This window comes from Copidosoma floridanum, unplaced genomic scaffold (assembly GCF_036245765.1).
Source record: "Copidosoma floridanum isolate Cflo_tuat_1 unplaced genomic scaffold, Cflo_Japanese_pri ptg000001l, whole genome shotgun sequence".
Lineage (NCBI taxonomy): Eukaryota > Metazoa > Arthropoda > Insecta > Hymenoptera > Encyrtidae > Copidosoma > Copidosoma floridanum.
Window position 1 is genome coordinate 14285849 of NW_028321878.1, and position 21346 is coordinate 14307194.

Sequence of the window (21346 nt, forward strand, 5' to 3'; positions counted from 1 at the left end):
CTCGCCAGCCAGAGCTTCTCTATTATTCCCCTCCTCTACTTCTTATTCGGCTGCTGATGAATTATCCAAACCTATCCTTCGAGACTGGCATTTTTCGTATCTTCCCTCCTCCGTCCACCACCTCTTGAGAGCAGAAACCTCGACTCGCGCAGTGGTATTTCAAGAGCCATCCTCGCTCTTCTCAACCAATCGGGGCCGTGACGCAGTTTCCGTTCACATTTCCCTCGAATCAATTCGAGTAATGACGAAAGTGCGCTCTCCTTCCCCGTTGACGCATTTCGACTCGTGTATCCCCACGAAAGTAAATACCGCAGATTCTTCTCGTAATTGAACGTAATACCGAGGATTAATTAATGGCCCACGCATACAGTGCAATATTGGGGCTCTGCAGCGCACGAGTAACAGCCGTACGGGTACAAGCACGTAACTCCTCGGCTCCCGAACTCAATTAATTTATTACAGCCCAGATGTCGAACGGAGTTATGGAGTCGTTAAGCAAACTTCCGGCAGGGACAATATCTCCGTCGTCAAGTCAGAGTATCCAAATACAATCCTCCTCCCCCTCCCCCCCGCTCTCCTCTTCACGTCCCCTGGCGTTATTTACGCGAGAGTTAGCGTCCCTTCCGCGAATAGGTTAGGAGTGTTTGCCGGCTTATCGCCCCAGCGAGGACGTAGCAAAGAAAACTTGGCTCCCCTATTTTTCCGAGGGCCCTTCAGCCGCGCAATTTATTCCCCCGCCTCTGCTCCAGCGCATCCGCCCTGGACTGCTTGTTCTGTTTCGTGCCTCCCCAACCCCCTTTTTACCCTCCTCTCACTCGTTTCTTGCTCTTTTCTCCCGCCCGCGCTTTATTTGTTTTGTTTCCGATGACGATGTGGAGAGGAGTTTTTTCAGTTTTTTTTTTTCTTTTCTCTCCTGCTCTCGAGATCCGAGGGAAAAATTACAGGGGGGAGCTTGTCTCGTGATGGCTGCGAATCAAGGTGGCTCGTTGAATCGATACAAAACACCTTCTGGTACGCTAGGGTAATGCGTTGGGCTCGTCGTTTTTCTCGTGTATTTTTGAATTTTCAAGTGCTACGTAGTATAAGCTATCAATTCATGAGCTATTTATGCATCAGATAAACGAATTTTGCGTATAATAGAGAAATAACAAATTTTTTACTAAAATATACTACTTTTATCTTTCGTTCTGATTTTCCAACCTTTTTTTTCTACTAAATCTTCTCAGTTTATGCGTGTAGAGAAACCCTCTCGTTACTCCATAGATGTAAAACGTCCAATAGCAGGCATGTATTGTATTTAAGTGCCTGGATGTTTTTTTTTTTTTATTTTTATATTTATCTTCTGACTGTACGGCGATGATGGAAAGAGAGGGAGGGGCAGACAGAGAAAAGAAGATAAAAGGGGCTTGCCCGTCTGAAGCGCCATTGGGCTATTTCGCGGAATTCAATTATTTCTAATGCGCAGTTATAACTTTGCAAATGAATCTTTGCGAGTTATTACGGGCACGACGGTTTTCTCTTTGATTTTAATTACTTTGGGAAAATATGGCTTCGTGGGGCTACCAAGTTTGAACGGGCGAATCTTTTTCCAGGAAAACTCGAGTACCAGTGTTTGCCGTTTATTCTAGTCGTACGGCAGATCTCGTTTTTTGTTTTACGCTTATTTTGACGGTGCGTTTTTGCAAGTGCGCGTTTTTGTTTCGATCATTTCCTGTTTTTAATCTTCCTATTATTAATCCAGTGAATGTCAGCACCGACTCGGTTCGCTAAGCCTGTAAGGTACGGATGATTAAATTATCCTGTGCAATGCAATACCTAGTTAAGCTACTAAAAATAAAATAAAAAGGTTATAAATTCTCTTCTTGTCAAAAAGTATCATGCAAAGCAACGTTAAGCTTTCAATTTATGCTTTATGGAGTTTCGTAGTGTTATCTTTGCTTTACTACCAAATAAAAACATTGAAACATATGACTACGGTATCCAAAAACTCTGCAATGAGCAAAATTTTCCTTACTTTTACAATTTTTGTGTTCTACTCAAGTTATACAGCACTCCCTTGAACAAAACATTACATGGAGCTAAAAAATATCGTCCATTAAAAACTGATGTTTACATCGTACGCAAGTGTTTTCAGATGCTCATGTGACGTAAAGTTCAAAACAGCAAAGTGTGTCATTACGAGTGCAGTCATATATTTTAATGATTCACCTACAGCAGCGCTTTGTAACCATACAACCGCAATTAAACCCACTCACACCAAAAGAAACCTTTTTCCAACCCAGTATACGTGCAATCTACTTCACACAAAACACCATTTTTTTTGAGTGATTAATCCTAATTTTTCATTACAACATAACACCTCTACATGACAGAAAATCTTTGTAAAGCGCACTGCTTCTAAACGTCAAAAAACCGAGAGTGAGTCCCATTCATACTCGCCAAAAAGGAAAAAGTAATTGGGACGCGCTCGGCACTTTGAGCGTTTATGTATGTTTCGACTGTTGCATTTTCTCATTGCTTTCATGATGTGATAAATGTTGCATCCAACAAAACTTTTCAATCCGATGCAACACGGCCTCCTCTGGCATACCACCAACAAATGGCAGTAATCTATAATTAACTTGCCGATTCATCGAATTGAAAAGTCATTGATCGAGATCGTGTGAGACGAGCCGTCGTTTATGTTACTTTTTGGTGTTGATGCAAGGGGCAGGAGGTACCGATTTACATATGGTACGAGTCGTATCCAACGCACAGTGGCGAGGGCTATGACGGCCGCGTCTCCAAGGTCAGCCCAAATTCGGCTTATGGTCTGGCGAGCCTCAACCTCACCAACATCAAGGAGAGCGATCAGGGATGGTACGAGTGCAAGGTCGTGTTCCTCAATAGGTCACCTGGGGGTAAGAAGAACGGCACCTGGTTCCATTTGGATGTTCATGGTTTGTTTTTTTTCCATTCTCGATTTTTTTAAAGAAAATTAACATATTTTTTTTATCATTTCCCATGACTTTGGCCGAATACCGGTATTGCCAGTACCGATGATTGCTATTCACGTTTATGTGATGGGTAGTAGTTTTGGCTATTTTAATTTAAGTTTACTACAGTTAGTTACCTTTTAATTCAACAATCAAGATGGGGAACTTACTCATGAACTTTTTATCAGACGCCAAGCGCGATCTTCTTAAAATCTCCCGTAAGAATTTCAGGCGATAAATATTATCTTACTCAGCTCAGACAGTAAATATTATTCTATGATAATCCCGAGAAAAAATACAACTCCAAGTATGACATGGTTTGTTTTATTGTTATTATTCAAAGTGAAAATATTACTTATTCTTTAATATGAAGGATAAATGTTTTTTTTTTTTTTTTTTTTCTTACACTAAAAAAGTTGTATTTTTATCTGGTAAGAAAGTCGGATAAAAAAGGACATGTTTTTCATTTGGTGCATCGATATGTAGACAAGATGAGTTTTTAAATAAAGCAATCGTGACGCGAATTAAACTTTATCCAAAGCATCGAGCAGGAAACATACGGACGAACTAAAATATAACGATAAAAAACGTGGTTAACTTTACAGCACCGCCAAAGTTCACGATAACCCCGGAAGAGATGATCTACGTGACATTGGGTGATTCGATAATCCTAAACTGCCAAGCTGAGGGCACCCCAACGCCGGAGATACTCTGGTACAAGGACGAAAATCCGGTTGAGCCCTCGACGACCATCAGGATTATGAATGACGGCACCGAGTTAAGAATCTCGACGATTAAGAACGAGGACATTGGAGACTACACCTGCCTCGCGCGCAACGGTGAGGGACAGATCAGCCATACGGCTCGGGTTGTCATTGCAGGTCAGTTTATTTATTAGCATTTGCTTTATTTTTTTATTTACTCATTTTTTTTTTTTTTTATAATTTTTAAGATCTCGAGTATTGTGGAACGTTATTTAAAGTACATAGGACACTTTTAACTTGCAATATTTGTACAAGAAAAGTCCCTGTTAAGTCAGACATTTTTTATTAAAAGTTAGACAAACTTTTTTTGAGTTGTATTCTACACCAGGTGTACTGAAAAAATACTGTTTGATTTAATAACTATTAAAGTTACGAAGACATCCTATCAAACAGATTTCGTTGATCAAATAGAAAATCAAGTAGAAAAGGCCTTGTTAGGTCAGACATTTTTTAATAAAAGTTGGATTAATTTTTTGAACTGGTATTATGTATAAGGTGCATAAAATAATACTGTTTTAATTCATAATATAAAATAATTTATAATACAATTACCCAATTTATTGAGAGGCGCAATCTAATAGAAAATCAAGTAGAAAAGTCCCTGTACCTCAGACATTTTTCAATGAAAGTTAAATGGGTTTTTTGAAACAGTATGTTATAATACATAATATACAGAATAGTGTGTTTTAATTTATAATCATCCAAGTTGTCACGAGATGCCATCAAACTGAAAATCAAGTAGAAAAGTCCCTGTTACGTCAGCCATTTTTTAATAAAAGTTGGATTAATTTTTTGAACTAGCATGATATACAAAAGTATACAGGATAATCTGTTTTAATTTATAATGACTTAAGTAATCATGATGCGGAGTCATCTATCAGAAAATCAAGTAGAAAAGTTCCTGTTACATCAGACACTTTTTTATAAAAGTTAGATGAGTTTTTTGAAATAGTATGTAATACAAAATAGAAATAATAATTTGTTTTAATTCATAATCATCCAAATTATCACGAGGTACGATCTAACAGAAAATCAAGTAAAAAAGTCCCTGTTACGTCAGACATTTTTTAATAAAAGTAAGATGAATTTTTTGAAGTGGTATATAGAATAATACTGTTTTAATTCATAATCACTCAAATTATCACGATGTGGAGTGATCTAACAAAAAATGAAGTAGAAAAGACCCTGCTACGTCAGACATTTTTTAATAAAAGTAAGATGAATTTTTTGAAGTAGTATTTTATAAAAAGTAAATAGAATAATGTGTTTTAATTTGTAATCATTCAAGTTGTCATGAGGTGTGATCTAACAGAAAATCAAGTTGGTAAGTCCCGTTACGTCAGACATTTTTTAATAGAAGTTAGATAAACTTTTTCGAGTGATATTCCATATAAGGTGTAAAGGAATAATACTGTTTTCATTATCAATTATTTATAACCACTCCAGTTGACAAGAGGCGTGAGATCCAACACAAATTAAGTAGATAAGTCCTTGTTATTCTAGCTATCTTTTTACAGGAGTTAGACAAACTTTTTGAAGTGGTATTATATACATAATAATACTGTTATAATAAGCAATATTCCATAATGTATTACATAACAATTAAGATACCCCAAGACGTGATCTAACAGAAAATTAAGTAGAAAAGTCTATGTTATGTCAGACATTTGTTTATCGAAGTACCAACAAAATGAGCTTTTAGTAAAGCATAATAATACACAAAAAGCTTATTAAATGCAATAAGAAGAGAAATAAATTTTAAAAATCTAGTAAAACGATTCTTCTGATTTTTGTATTAAACCTTTATACTTTTTTTTTTCTTGGTCTGATGTAGGCTGAATACAAACACAAGCTGTAAAAGTTTCTGTGCATAAATAAAAGTTAACTTTACCTAGAGCGTAATTTTTTTGGCACGGTTAAAGCACAAAGTGAGTGTGGTACGTACTTAAGCTGATTTCAATCTTCCAACCCGTATAAGTAGTACAGTTCCGTTTAAGTCAGACGGCCGGAAAACAATGCACCTAGCCAGAATATTGCAACCAAGCAGATTCTGTGCACATTTAACTCGTTGCTTTAAAAACCATCATGCCTCATGGAGACGTGCGAGCATTACGCATTTGTTTGTCGCAAGTACGCAAAACTTGTTGGCACGTCGCCCAAGTTTTGATACAAAGTTCGTGACGAAACTTTCAGCGCTGCCTCTCTAAAGCGGCGTTAATCCGATCAAAATTTTGAAGACTAGTTTGTGTGATCTGACAATAGTTTGTGCAGCAGAATTTTACTCCATCAAGGGGATTACAAAACATGAAGATTACTCCTCCTGCCTTCATTGTAAATAAACAAATAATAATAAAACAAAAGTTTTAAGAAAAGTGGAATCTTTATCGTTATTTTTGTTCGTTTTTGTCTAACATCATCTTTCGCGTCATTCAAGAATCATCCAATAAATTGTTACGGCTACCTGTTTATCAAAAATTTAGCTATTCTTGGGTTCAAATAGACATTTCCCAGTTCCACAGTTCTAATTGACAAGACGAGAAGAAATACAAACCAAAACAGCCTCCCTTAACAGTTGTATCAATTAACGTCAAGGCCGATACGTCAGAGATCCCAGTTCAGACCTCACTCAACCTTCAAGCCTCCAACCCAGCGCTCATCCCCTTTACTTTTTCCCTACCCCACCACCACCTGGTGCTTGTATAAATTTCCTCTCATCCCAGCTCGCCTAGTCGCTTTTATTTCCGAGCTCCTCCAGTACAGGCCATTTTCCTCTCGTCTCGCGCATCCCGTCCTCCCCGGCGCCTTTATTCATCTCAAGCACCTTGACGACCCTCGTTCCTACCCCCCCCTCGCTCTTCACTTCTTCACGAGCTTATGTATCTCTTTCTCTCCAACCGAAGCCTATTTAAAATTCATATTTCGCTACACAGCCGGCGATCACGCGACAGGCAGCCCTGGTCGTTAAGCTCTCCCCTCATCCCTGTGGGAGACTACTCCCTTTTTCTCGACTGTCTGTAGCACCGCGCTTGCGTGTACATATATATATATATATATGGACTGATCTGCGAAAAGACTTTTAGTCGCATTCCTCGAAAAGGGGGAGTAAGTATTATTTATAGACATAGAGAAGCGTTATTTGGGCTCTTGTTGAAATTTTTGCGGAAAACTGCCAGTATAAAAGCTCGAACGACAAAGTGCGAGGAAAATTTATCTCACACGACATACACTTTGAATGCCAAGAAAAAAATGGTGCATTTATTCACAAGTTCGCTCGTACACCCATCGGTGCTTCTAAATAGAATTTTCTGCGTTTTCCGCAACTTATACGCTGCAAGGTATCTTTTCTTCAACTTTCTTCTCCTGTGCGTGTGCACGGCGTTGCTATTCAACTCCCAGTGCTTCACGCATTCGTGCATTCAAGCCCCATCTTGCAGAAGCTTCAAGCTCGAGCGCACTCGAAAGCAACCTGATTTTCCGGAGACTGACTGTTGTCTTTTAAACTCTAAAGAAGGGGGAGAGTGGATCGAACGATGGAAATGTAAACAGGGAAAAGTGATTGATGTAAATTTTCAATTTTCCGACCGGTCGTTTTCGATGTTGCTTTCGATATCTTCGGTTATGACTCGATGGAACCTCCTTGCTGTACATTTCAAGTACGTCACTTATTTTGGTCTTACAAGGGGCGTTGGCTCTTCGATATCAATATTGAATCTGAAACTCGAATGTCCAAAGTTATCTTAATATTTCACTTGATAGTACACCTAAGCTTCACATCAATTTGCTTATACTTTTTCTCTATTGTTTTTCGAGGTCTGCGTTATACAATAGATTGAATGACATTTTTTTAAAGTCCTTAGTATTTTATTGTTTTACAGTGCTTAAAAAACACATATACTCTTTTAACCACGTAATCTGATTGGATTTCCAAAATCGATAAATTTTTCTTGTATAATATAATTTGACTTGTAGCTTCCTTGATTATACGGCAATGAATCACGCATCGTTCTTTGTTGTAAAAGGTAGTCATTAATATTTTCTTTATGTAGCTTGGTGGCGCAATTTGCTCGGCACGATAAGGTGAATCTTTACGAGCATCGTAGAGTTTTTTTTAAGATGCGATATCCACTTTAAGGATATCACCAATTTCGACACCCCCTACAGTTGACGTATGTAACTAATCGATATTTTCTACCCCCTAAAAGCCACTTTGAGGTAACGGTTGTACCATACCCAAGTATATTTTTTTTATCAACTTTATAACCCTTTGTCGTATATTGCTTGTTATCAATAATTCTAATTTCATGCGTGACAAATTGTATTTTATTTAGATGGTTTACTTTTTCTCCTGTATAAATGGTAAAAATTATTAAAACAGTATTTGAAATACTTTAGAATTTCATCGAACACCAAAACAGGTGTAATGTTTTACAATACATATTTCTTCTAAAAAATTTTCCTTAAAGTTTTTGTACTTTAGTTTTTACATTTAAAGAAGTAGAGAATTTGTTTTCAATTACAAACCTAAATGCTGTTCCAATGGCTTGACGTAAAAATAATCTCAACCATTTTTTAGCATGCTTTTATTTATTATCAGTCCTAAAGCTTCTCAGAAAAAAATTTTTTTTCCTGACTTATTTGAGCTATTCACAAGAGAATAAGAAATCATACAGTAGTAATCCTTTGATTTTTTAATAACATAATATGCTCTGCGGTATATTTAGTGTCCTCCAAAAACATTATTTCGAACATGATGAAAATTTGCCCAATGGAGAAGCCATAACTTTAAAAAAGTCGGTCAAGCAAGGATTAATATGAGGGTTCTTTTGGTAGATTTTGTAAAGGAAACGTATTCCTACTTGGTTTGTGGTAGGATCTGTATTTGATCAGATAAATAAGTAGCAAAAAAATGATGATATCGTAGATACTTTGGATTATTTGTAGTGAAAGGGATTATTTTCGCGAAACATATGGTTTGTACAAAAGTTGTGTAATATGTTTTGTACAACACTATGCTTTGTACAAAAAAAAATTGAAAGAGATCTTATTCGCTTACAAAAGACAAATAATTAAAAGTACTGGTTGTCCACGAGCTTTTTTTTTAAATTAGACGACAACAATAAATTGATTAACACATTTTAATCCTCCGGGAAAATTCGAACGTATCTTTGCTTGTATAGAGAGCTAACTCAAAAACAAAAATTTGATTAAATCTACTGTAATCATAAATCTGAGCCACAACCTATACTCAAAATACTCATCATACCTACAAATAATAGCCATGACTAAATCTTAGTGTAGTATTCCAGAACACATCATTTACATATCGTTGAAAATATGTTTAGCATCCAAAAGAAAAATTTTTCCCATCGGAAGTGACCAAATAATAGAAATTATTTATGAATAGATAAGAAATCTTGACGTAGGTCTGAGTAATGTCACTAAAATCTAAAAAAACACATAAATCTGTTATCAAAAGGGTGTACCTATAGATAAATCAATCCAAGACCCGTTTTTACCCCAACAAAATCCTATGGTTCAAAAAGGTCTTAGCAACCGCAGTACAAGTAAAAACAATCGTTTATAGTTCACACAACCATGTGACATTAATTTTTTCCAAAAACATTCAACTCTAACTCTGTCGTTTAGGTAATTGAAAGGAATCAAGGACGAAAAAACCTTCACAATCACCCCACTTTATAGATGTGCACGTCTCTGCCATCCGGAAAAAACTCCTTGAGATAAAGTACAGTGAACCGTAAGGAAGTTCTCGTTGCGGCATCGGCCGAGCCTTGAAATTTCAAGTTTTCCAAGCCAACGGAGCTTGTCCTTACCCATCGCTCGTCAAACCACACGAGCGAGCAAACATATGTCATAGTCATACCCGTACAGTCTTACACCAACTCCCCGGAATAATCCTCTTTTCCGTCTCGGATGCGGTTGTTTTCGTACGCCACGACCGCTCGAATGGAGAAAAGCGCGAAAGCTTGTTCGGTCAGAGCGTACACGAGATTCCTTTCGAGGGCAAGCCTCGACGAAAATTCTCAAAGAGCGTCGCGATACGCGAAAACGAGTGTGTTATTCGATCCAACTGCGTTTCGCTGCCAAAGAGAAATCGAGAGATTATCGAATTACACGGGAACTCTTAACGGAGTAAGATATTCACGACAATAACTCCCAATGTATATTGGCTATTGTTTTTTTTTTCCTGGCTGCTGAATAGGAAAGTAAAATATGCCAGTTGGGTGAAATTATTTTTTTTTTCTTTTTATATTAGAAAAAAGGGACGTTTCTATGTATTCTCCACAATCTCGTGTAATAGTAGACATCGGAAAACCGATGAAAAAGACAATTCAATCTTTACATTACCGCTCCACGTAACAGGCGGACCAGTGATAACGGTGCCACCTACGAACGTAACGAAGCTCGAGGGCGAGAAGGTGACGTTCCCGTGCCAGGCGAAGGCAATGCCGGGCAACGTGACGGTGCGCTGGTATCGCGAGGGGGCGCTCATCTCGGAGATCTCGGAGCTGGAGACTCGAGCCTCGGTCAAGCCGGACGGTAGCCTGGTCATCAACCCCGTGAGTGCCGACGACTCCGGGACTTACCTCTGCGAGGTGACCAATGGCATCGGCGAGCCCCAGACCGCCAGCGCGTACCTCAATGTCCAATGTAAGCACTTGGTCGACACTTTTTCTCGCACATCCTTTGATCGCATCTTTGCGTATTTTTGAAAAAAACGACTATACCCTTCGCAGATCCAGCCAAAGTGACGTTCAACCCGAGCATCCAGTATCTGCCGTTTCGAATGGCTGGGGTCGTGCACTGCTACATAAAATCCAACCCGGCGCTGCAGTACGTCACTTGGACGAAGGACAAGCGTTTGCTGGAGCCATATCAGATAAAGGACGTCGTAGTGATGACCAACGGCTCGCTGCTCTTTACGCGCGTCAACGAGAATCACCAGGGCAAGTACACCTGCACGCCTTACAACACCCACGGTACTCAGGGCAGCTCGAGCCTGATGGAGGTGCTGGTGCGCAATCCGCCGTCGATCACGGTTGAGCCATTGCCGATGTACCAACGCAAGGTCGGGGAGACCGTCGAGATGCACTGCGACGCCCAGGAGGCTGAAGGCACGCAGAAACCCGTGATTACTTGGCAGCGGGTTCGTACTTTTTGTTTGTTTGTTGCTCCTGTGGGACCAATTTATTGTAATTTTATAAAGTAATTTGGGATACATACCGAGTGTAAAATTTTGCCAGAGGGTATTTAAAGAGCTGAGGTTTGAGGATCATTATGTCTTGCTAGATTGAGATGTGCATTTCGTGTCAGATCACGTGCCTTTTTCAAGAGCACTGATTTTAAAGAGTTGGCACTCACTTACTCATTGTACCATTCTCAATCCTTAAAACAGAAGGACAACGAGCCGTTGCCCCGCGAGCGGGCGAAAATGGTTGGTGGCAATCTGACGATTGAGGGCCTGAAGCGCCAGGACTTTGGTGGCTATCAGTGCGTCGCGGCTAACGAAGTAGCAGCAATCGTTAAATCAACGCAGCTGATCGTTGAAGGCACGCAGCCACACGCACCTCACAACGTGACCGCAACAGCCGACGAATTCTCCGTGAAAATCTCCTGGCTGCCGGGCTACTCTGGTGGACCGGATTACCAGCAGGACTACACGATTTGGTGAGTACCAATACCGAGAGAAATTTGAAAAAATTTTCAAATAAAGAAGCAATACGTTTCGATAGCACATTGGGGGTTGTACGCTTATTATTTTAATGGGGTGTTTAACTCCATAGTGGCAATCTGTTAACGGTAAATACTTATATTCTCGAAATTTTCAGTGTAAGAAAAATTTATCTCAATGCTTATGTACTCTTTTTAGTTAATGTAATTGTTAGTTTACAAAACAAACAGTATAAAATCTCAAAACTCGATAGTAACTGAAATCTAATAGAAAGCAATTTTTTCTATATAATCTCAATTGGTAAAAGTTTTAATGGAAACAAGGCAAAATGAAATTTTTCTCTGATCAGGTATCGTGAGGAGGGAGCTCAGGATTGGAAAACAATCCCAGTGACGCCGTCGGGTAGTACGACGCTGACGATAAGCAGGCTAAAGTCCGCAACTAATCACGAGTTTCAAGTTGTTGGGAAGAATGCGCTTGGCGAGGGGATGTTTAGTAAGGTGATCACTGTCAGGACCCTGGGTAAGCACCAAGGCTTTTATCTTTCACTTAATTACATTCTAATTTGATTATAACTATAGGATACGACATTTGTCGTGTAATTCAATTAAATATTTATCCTTCATTAGTTCGTTTGAATTTTCAAATTTGTACAATACGTTTAAGTAATTTTCATGATTGAAACGAATTTTTATTGTCCTTTTAGATCCAGGAGTGCCGAAAACACCTACTCCATCTTCGAGTTCGGGTAATCAGGTGCCGGCAGTGGCCGATCAGAGTAGCGGTATGTTTGAAAACTGCAAATATTTCGTACTTCACTCTAAATAGCAATAACTGTTAGCTACACACAATGTCCGTTTGTACTATTATTATTATTATTTGTTATGCTTTAAATTAAATTAAATTTCATATTCTACTCTATAATCTAACTTGATTGAAACACGAAATAACGTATTAATAAAAAAATTTTAAAAAACATTTCGAGATCAGGTGTCGTTTGTTGTTGATTTGTCAAGTAATTAGGTCATCAATCTTAAATTTTATTCATGACTTGTGCCGCACATTGCATACACATCAGCATCAGAAATCACGTTTTTTAAATGAAGTTAATAAAAAGTACATTTTACAAAAGAGATTTAACGTAGTACAAAATACAGTCGCACACAAACACGTTTATACGGGCAAAAAAAATTAAAAATCGCAGATTACATGGACAAAAATATGAATTTATCTTCTGAAAGCAAAGTTCTGGAAGTTACCTCAATAGGGAAAAAAAAACTGAGAGAAGGAGAGCTCGCATTGCCGGAATTTCTTCGATATCCTCTACGTATCGTATCGACTAAACCATCGGACTACTCGCTCTATTTCCGCCTTTATTTTCGTACCGGCGAAATTCAACGCTTCATTGCTTAACTTTTGTACACAATGACATTCTCTTTCCTATCTGTTTTTCCGGGGTATGCTGCACTTTCCCGGCTCTAATATCTTTTATTTTATTTTTTTTCTTTTTGTCCCCATATTGTGTCCATACCTATACCGTGTGTTGCGCTGGTTTTGACAATTTTCCATCGAGTCGCGTGTAATCCGTTCTGTTTACCCTCCAAAGGATAATACGGATGTTTGTAAGAAAAATAGCTCTACTCGTCATATCTCTGTGCTGCACCAAGGGTTTTTATAAGACAAAGAGTATTTGGTGATTCTACGACGATGAAATCTGAAACATTGAGTAGAGGTTGGTTTGATCCGATAAAGTTACTCGCATCGGTAGCTTCAATTCAAAGAGCGATTTCGTGTATTCAATAAAGTAATTTAATCATCTGTGAATTTAAGTAAGAAAATAGCTATCGATTCTAGGCTTACACTGAAAATGATAATCTGACATGTTCATCCGATGCCTATTTTTTACACTTGAAAATAGTTATTGTCTGTGAAAAGCAATAAATTTGTTCCATTTCATGGATTAATTATCATTTACTAGCTGTAACTCATCGATACTCCATCAAGATCTGGTTAGTCGCGTTCCTCGATTACCGCATTAGAGGTATTAAAGAGGATTTTATTGCGGTACCAGTTACTAGAAACCGTGTATGAGAAAAGATCTTTAGCGTGGCTTATTGGGAGGTGGGGCTTGCTGGAGTAAAAGAGAAAAAAGGAGGAAGCTTTAAAGAATGCAAATAGATCGGACAACGCACGTATGGAGATACTTTCATGGAAAAACGTGAAAAAGAACCAGCGTGGGGCGAATGATAAAAAAAGTACGAATAGAAGCGATACCGGACAGGTATTGGAAAAAAAGATTGTATCGCGAGAGAAAGGGAGGCGAAAGGGGTGCGAGAGGGGAAAAAAAGGAAATAGAGCAGGGAATAAACTTAATCTACTTAACCTTCCGGTCAACGAGCTTTGAAAAAGGGATGGAGGGAGATGAGCGATAGGAGCTAAGCTACTAAAAAAAAAAGAAGTAACAGAGTACGTACGGTATAAAAAGACTCGGGGAGGAGAGTCAACGGAGCCTCGTTCATTTTAAACGTGAAACGACGACAGTGCTTCAGCTAATTTTTGCGATCCAACGAGTCTTTGGCAATTAATTTGTTCGCGAAGAAGAGACATTTTACAATCTTTTTTCAAAAATCTTATTCTCGACTTTCGATTTTTTTCTCCCTCACTTTTTTTTACCTGAAATTCATTTTCACGGTAATAATTATCTTATTCCACAAGTAACAGAATCAGACTTGCAATCTGATGAACCATCGATTTTTGTAGTCAGAATACGTGAAAGCCAGTATTTTATTCAAACTTCTTTCTTTCACTTATGAAATGAGGTGCATACACACTTATTAACAGAAAGGGTTACTTATACTTAAGTCTAATCTTTGGCATTAAATCAATCTGGATTAAATTATAACGTAATACATTAGCACTTATTCATTTATTTACTTACTCGATGATGAGATTTTGAATAAATGTATATCTGTTGCAATCCTCATATGTGATAATGAAACACATGAAGAACTTTGAGAATTTTCTTAGCTCATTCGTCATATCCATTTAATATTGTAACAAAAAAAAGTGTTTTTCAGTTTTTAAGAAAAAATTATGATTCTAAACTCAAATTTGAAATAATAAACGTTTTGTAAACATTTTGAGAATCTAAAAGTATCTTGATTTTTCTTCAATATTTTAAAAACATGTAAAATACTTCAATAACTTTGATAATAGTTAATAACTTAAACTTTTGCATAGTACTTCTCTGTTCAGTATTGTCTGAGCTTTTTAATACTAGTTTTTGCTACTATAAAAACGCTGGTAAATAAGTGTTCACAAATACAGTCAAAAATAGATAAATCTTTGTAAGAGCCAATGAAAATTTTCAAAGGCATAAAATCCTCATGAGTACAAGTAATACTTTCTATAAGTGTGTACCTTCAAAAAGACATGCACTTACAAAATTATTTACACATACTAACAAAAGTGTGGCAATGTGCTCAGATACAGACATTTTGTTCCTTATAGTATTCTTGGAATTCTTGGTCCTCAAGTTAATGATATCAGCTTGTTGTAGCAGTAGTATTGCACTGAATTTTATGAAAAAAATTTTTTGTCAGAAAAACGAGTTATAGGGTAACATAATATATTTTTCTATATTTTTTTTTCAATTTCTCGAGCGCTTCTTGTCCATGTTAGGTTGAGATATGTAGGAATTGTAAACGATGTCGCGTAAAAAATAATGTTTTTTCCAGGGAAATGAGAATCGTATGTAAAATTTTATGTACTTTCTAAGAAAATTTTTTTCTTAATAATTTGTACATCAAATCTGTACTTTTTAAATCCAAAAGATCAAGTTTCCTAAATATTTTTGCTTTGCATTACAATAAAAATACAAAAATATCTTCGCCAAAACGTTGTTCTTGTATTAAGTTTTAATTCAAAGTAAAGAAAACTTGATGTTTTCTTTTACATTATTAAATAATCTTTTTGTTATCGCTTTGCACCTATATGTTTAGTCTTATAAAATGCATGAAATTATTGCTTGTTATTTGTTTTTTTAATGGTACATGAATGTGATAATATTTGTTTATAATCTTTTATTTACAAACATTTACAGTAAAATTGAAGATTATGTTAAAAAAATTTATAACAAAATTTAAAAACTTAGATTTTTATGCATTTCTATACTTTTACTTGTAAATCAAAATTGTATACTTTTTATTATTCTTACTTTTCTAGGTAATATTTCAATTAAAAATTTTTACACTAGATATTAAAGAAAGAAATTGTTGATGTTATGTATTTGATAATTAACATTCCACATTCTTATTTGCTTATGATGCTGCCCGAAATTTAGAAATAGCTTGCATGTTTTACTTTTTATTTGAATAAATGTACCTTAAGCTAAGGTACTTTTATTTCTTAGGGATATGGGATACTCAATATTATTATAACTTTTTTTGTGAAATTGATATCAACAGTTTTTAAATGAACAAACTGTATTGAACTAAATTTTTTTTGACACAAAACATTAAAGAACACTTCTACAATGCATTTTCTGAATTGAAGTGTTTAACTAAAAATTTAGTACTAAAGTAAATGTCTAACAATAAATAAATGATTCTTGCATATGTTAAAATCTTTATCATTTCAAAGAATTATATAAAAATATACTTGAAAGTATTTGTCTTGGATAAATAACATTAATAACTTTCAAAAAATTATCAAATAAAACTTTTTAATGAGTATCCTATGCCCTTAAGTATGATTAGCCCAAATGTAAAAATGTACTTGTTTACGTTATAATTTGCTTAATGAAATAAATTAATGCAATGATTATTTTGTAATTATTTGACTTTTTTTCGTTAAGCAAATGTAACATGAAGAAATATATTTTTACAGGTGGGCTAGAATTACCCCTAAAGGAGAAAACTTCCGATGATCGTAGGTATCCGCAATTTCCGAGGTAGCTGGACACGTAATTTACACACTAACCTGTGCGCGTGTAATTTTAGGACCAAGACCAGGACCACCGAGAAATGTGTCCGTGGCTGAAGTGAGCAATGGTTTCCTCATAACTTGGATGCCTCCACTCGAAAAAAGCCACCTCGTTAAATTTTACACGATTCACTTCAAAACTGACGGACCCTGGAAAACTTTGAATAAAGGACAAATTCGACCAGAGGACACGAGTTATTTAAGTAAGTCTTTTTTTCTTATTATTACAACTAATTTAAAAATTACAAAAAACATTCAACTAAATTTATTGACAGAAAAGGAAATTGGGGTAATTGTAAATCTAAGGAAAGGTCTTTCGATTTACATCACTTATATATCTCTTTAACAATACCCATTTAGACTCGTTTTTGTCAAATTTTGACATTTTTCAAACAAAGATACTCATTTTCTTGTTAAAACAAGTTTTTTTTACCTACTGTTCCGACGAAAAAATGTTTTCCCTGATAACTTTCTGTATGATTAAGAAAAGACTCCAAATCCATGGAGCACACCAAAAAAATATGATTCATGATGAAAAATATTAAAAATTCTCTTATAAGGTTGTCATGTATCCAATCAAATTACTTGATATCGTCAATATTTATGTTTTGGTAAAGAAAAGAGTACACTACAAGTCTCATAACACAAATAAAAAGGTTGGACAGATTTATTTAACTGTCACGTAAATTATTCACACTTCATTTATACTTTTACTTTTAATTTTGGAAGAAAAACTTTAAGTGAAATAACAAGTTTTCGAGTCTCAGAAAATGTTTATTGAAACGAAGATATCAAACAAACGCCTTACACCAAAGACTGACTTTAATTAACTTATGCTTTTAATTAAAAAATTACAGTGAAAAACCTGGTCGGCGGTAGAACGTACTATTTCGTAGTAATCGCCAATTCGACGGACAGTGCTGGGGTAAGCGATCAAATAAAGTATCCTGTGCCAGCGCGCGTCAAGCACAAGGCCATAACCGCTGGTGTCGTCGGTGGCATACTCTTCTTCATCGTTGCAATTATCCTTAGTATATGCGCGGTTAAGATCTGCAATAAGCGAAAACGACGAAAACAGGAGAAAGGTAAGATATTATCTTTACTTATAATTTATTTTAGTCTGATATTATGAACATTTATGATAGCAAACGCCTACTTTGCAAAGTACTTGCTTTTTTGTCAGAGAAACAATAAGTTTGAGTAACAAAAAAAGCAACGATTCTGAAAGTAAAAGCGTCAGCTAACAGCCCTGCACTTACGTGTGATTCATGGTGATTGTGAGACCCCAAATTAACATGGTTTTTGTACTATTGTAGAACTGCTTTCAGCGTATAATATGGTGGCCTGCCGGGTTACGGACGCTCGTAACGGGGCAGGGCAGGGGCCCCATGGAACAGTGCCTTTAAAAAAGTAAGTTTCACATACATTTTGAAACCATTTATTTGCGCTAAAAAAAATCATTTAGAATTTAAGAGATCACGTGGATGCTCACTTTTTTTGTCAGGCATCCATTGTGAGCCACTTTCATGGAATCGTAGTTGCAATTATCCTTAGACCTACATCAAAACTTTTTTAAGTTTTTGTCGATTTTTATGTAAATTAATCTATTACATTCAAAACAATAGAAAATTTTTTAACAATACAATAATTTTGCTGAAAATGATCATAGGCCTGAGTTATCATAATGTAAAAGAACCATGTTATTAAATAAATAAATGATGCAATTGCGATTCTGCTGAAAGAACGGATTATAGTTAAAGGTGTAGGGATTAAAACTAACATTTAGAAAAAAAGCACCACATTACTCAATGGTATTAAAAAAATTTTACATAGAACTAAAATTAACATAAGAATGAATTTGAGATAAAAGGAGATGAAAGGCATTTTAAATTAACCTAAAATTATGGATCATCGTTCACAAAGTTAAAATCCACAAGTGTGTAAGACGAATTCTACCTGAAAAATATTCTTTGATCTTCTTGCAACAATATTTTATATAAGTTAGACTAGATTACGTAACAAACTTAGAAAAGGTTTAACTGATAAGTAGAATCAGCAGAGGTATTTTGGACACAGACGAAAAAAATTAAAATTTTCGAAAACGTTTTACACAACCAACTCAACTCATAAGTTCACCACGATTAGATAAAAATTTAACTACATAAATATATCTTTATCAATTACTAAAAATTAACTTTAACATATATATATATTACCATTGGTAATCCAAAACTTTTGATTTGAAAAATGAGCTGTGAAATATTTCAAAAGACACGTTATTTACCAAAAGTTCCATCAGTCATACTACTTAATGACCAATGACTCAACTGCCACCCTTCACCAAATTTTCTAAAAAATGTATATGTATTAAAAGATCACAAATTTAACAAAATCATAAAATTCAACCACATTCGAGAGCACATTGTACAAATAGCGAGAAATTCTAATTTCTGAGCGGCATCCAAAAGTCCACAATACGACTGCAGTGATGCCTATTCTGGATGACGCTGAATTATTTTATGTATTGATTTTTATTTCTATTCTAACAAGATACCGTGACTTTCCTCACAGACCGGGATAAGTCTTTAGTTACATTTTTCGTTTGGTTATCATCTTCTTAAGAGCCAGTACGACTATCTCTCTTGTTACTTTTTATTAAATCACCATAGATTTTATGATTTGATACATTACTCTCATCATCCTTATCGTTTCATGAAAAATATCTCATAATTTTTTTACAAATCATTACTTTTCCATACATTATAGTTTTAAGTTGTTTTCAGACTTACCCTGTTTTATTTACAATATCTGGATCTTAAGAAGTTTTTACGCTGTCGTCGTGACGTTTTTTCGTGCACCCGAGGTCGAAGGATTCCTTTGCACGTCATTTCTCACTTCTGTCCTACCCTCCTTCACCCTCGAGGCTTGCACTTGCAGAGATTGATTTTTTAAAAGCGCGACCAATCATTGGAGATAACAAGAAGAAAAAACATAGCGCGTCATTTGGATTTATTCTTCACGTTATTTTTTATCGCACGTTACATATCCAGAACGGGCTGTACGGTTCACTTCGTAGGATATATTTTGAGTGCGAAATCTAAGTGAATAAGGTTTTATAAAAGAAATTAAAAAAAATCATGATCGTTTAAATGCTTCAAATAAGGTTGCTGGTTATTGCTGCTTAAGTGAAATGGTGCGCAGTACATGGTAATACAACTAACGCGACGTCCATCGTAATTCACCAGAAATAATTAAAGCTTTCCTTAAAGTTTTTCGTTTTGACTAATTCTGGTAAAGTATGTTAAGTACCTTTATGACTGGAAAATAGATTACAGCGTGATGTAGCTCAGCTAACTGTAGCAAGTATTGACTTTTATTTATTTTGATTCTCCAGAATAATAATGCACGACAAGATTTTATTACGCTACTTGGTGCACTTCATTTTAGATAACTTAACGGTGCCAAATGTAAGGAGATTATTACATTCTAAAAAATGGATGATCTCCTCTAGACAGTGAAACTCTGAATGATTTATTTGATTATTATTTTGGACCCACCAAAATTTAATACTTTATCAAAAACGTACTATTTCGATTAATTCATTATTGTGTTTCAAAAGTATAGGCTGCTTAAAAAGAGTCTCATTTCAACGTTATTTGAAGCAAAACGATGGTATCATGTACGTGACTTATCATTTGGATTTAGCAGTCAAAATACCGCTGGAGTATTACAACCTAAAACTATTATAATATATTGATGATTCCAGTTTGATGCTTTTGAATAAGAAATAAGAGTCATAGAGTCGAAACATACAATGAACAATATAACTTGAAAACTGTGTTATATCTGAGTATGTTAAGAATTTTTTCTGTTAGCCTATTATAAATAAATATTTAGTTATTACGGAAAAACAAAAAGGTTTTACGATAAAAAGGATTACAATACAATAATATTGTAAATAAGAGGTTTTTGTCAAAGGTTTACAAAATTTTTAATTTGAGCTTTACAAGTACTTAACTGCACTACGAGAGAATACAGAACTTACTTAAATTGAGACAAAGTAGTTATTTCTTTTGTAAAGATGATTTATAACTATTGTCTAAGTAAAGAAATGCACTGTCTGACAAGACTAGCTATAAGGTTAAGTTCTTTCCGTTTTTCTAATACCCTTATAAACTTTGTGATTTTTAATTAGAATTGTTTGTAACCGATTTCTGAAAAAACGTATTCATGTTTTTCCCTCTGAAACCTTTGTTTAATTGTTTTGTATAATTTGGTGGTACAATTTTAAATTATATGCTGTAGTAAAAAACTGTTTTAACGATGTTTTAAAGTTTAAAATTTGACAAAAATCAGCTTTTAGTTTTAAGTAAAACATTATAATTATTTTAAATAATACAATATAAAAAATTCGTCCTTTTATTAGCCATTTTGTTTGCCATTAAAACATTTAAGTTTTCGTCACTAAATTAATAGCTTTCGTCCATAATTGTTTGTCGAAGTGTATTCCTAATCCTCAACTAATTATATTGGTAACTATTTGCTTCATACAAACCTTTTGCGAGTTATTTACACATCGAAGATGTATTGTTTTTAATTGTGGAACTGATCTATATCTTGAAATGACACATGTTTATCTATGTTAATTGATGGAGTGTATATTAAAGACCTTATGATTATAAAAGTGAAATACTAAGAATGACTACCAATGATATTTAGGATAATTTCATAGTACTAATATTAGTTGTGATAAAATTGTAATTAGTATCAAACAAAAAAAGTCTTTAGAGGGAGACTGCGAATTACATAAATCAAGACCTTAACAAAGCCAAATTTTTAATAAGAACTAAGTTTATAACAGAGTTTTCTTGATTTCTAATGACTTGTTGGTGATGGTAAAACGAAATTAGTAGAAAAATTTTTTGACAATTAGT

At 35.3% G+C, this 21346-nt stretch overlaps 1 protein-coding gene across 1 annotated transcript in view; it reads left to right on the forward strand.

Annotated features, from left to right (window-relative positions):
- LOC106640587 (protein turtle) overlaps positions 1-21346 on the forward strand; it is a 285202-nt gene that overhangs the window by 257331 nt on the left and 6525 nt on the right. Inside the window, exons 9-19 of the mRNA XM_089594743.1 lie at positions 2714-2939; positions 3581-3856; positions 10121-10408; positions 10495-10904; positions 11154-11425; positions 11779-11951; positions 12136-12213; positions 16317-16358; positions 16430-16615; positions 17270-17497; positions 17729-17822. Coding sequence (XP_089450869.1) covers positions 2714-2939; positions 3581-3856; positions 10121-10408; positions 10495-10904; positions 11154-11425; positions 11779-11951; positions 12136-12213; positions 16317-16358; positions 16430-16615; positions 17270-17497; positions 17729-17822 — 2273 coding nt within the window. The remainder of the gene's footprint in view (positions 1-2713; positions 2940-3580; positions 3857-10120; positions 10409-10494; positions 10905-11153; positions 11426-11778; positions 11952-12135; positions 12214-16316; positions 16359-16429; positions 16616-17269; positions 17498-17728; positions 17823-21346) is intronic.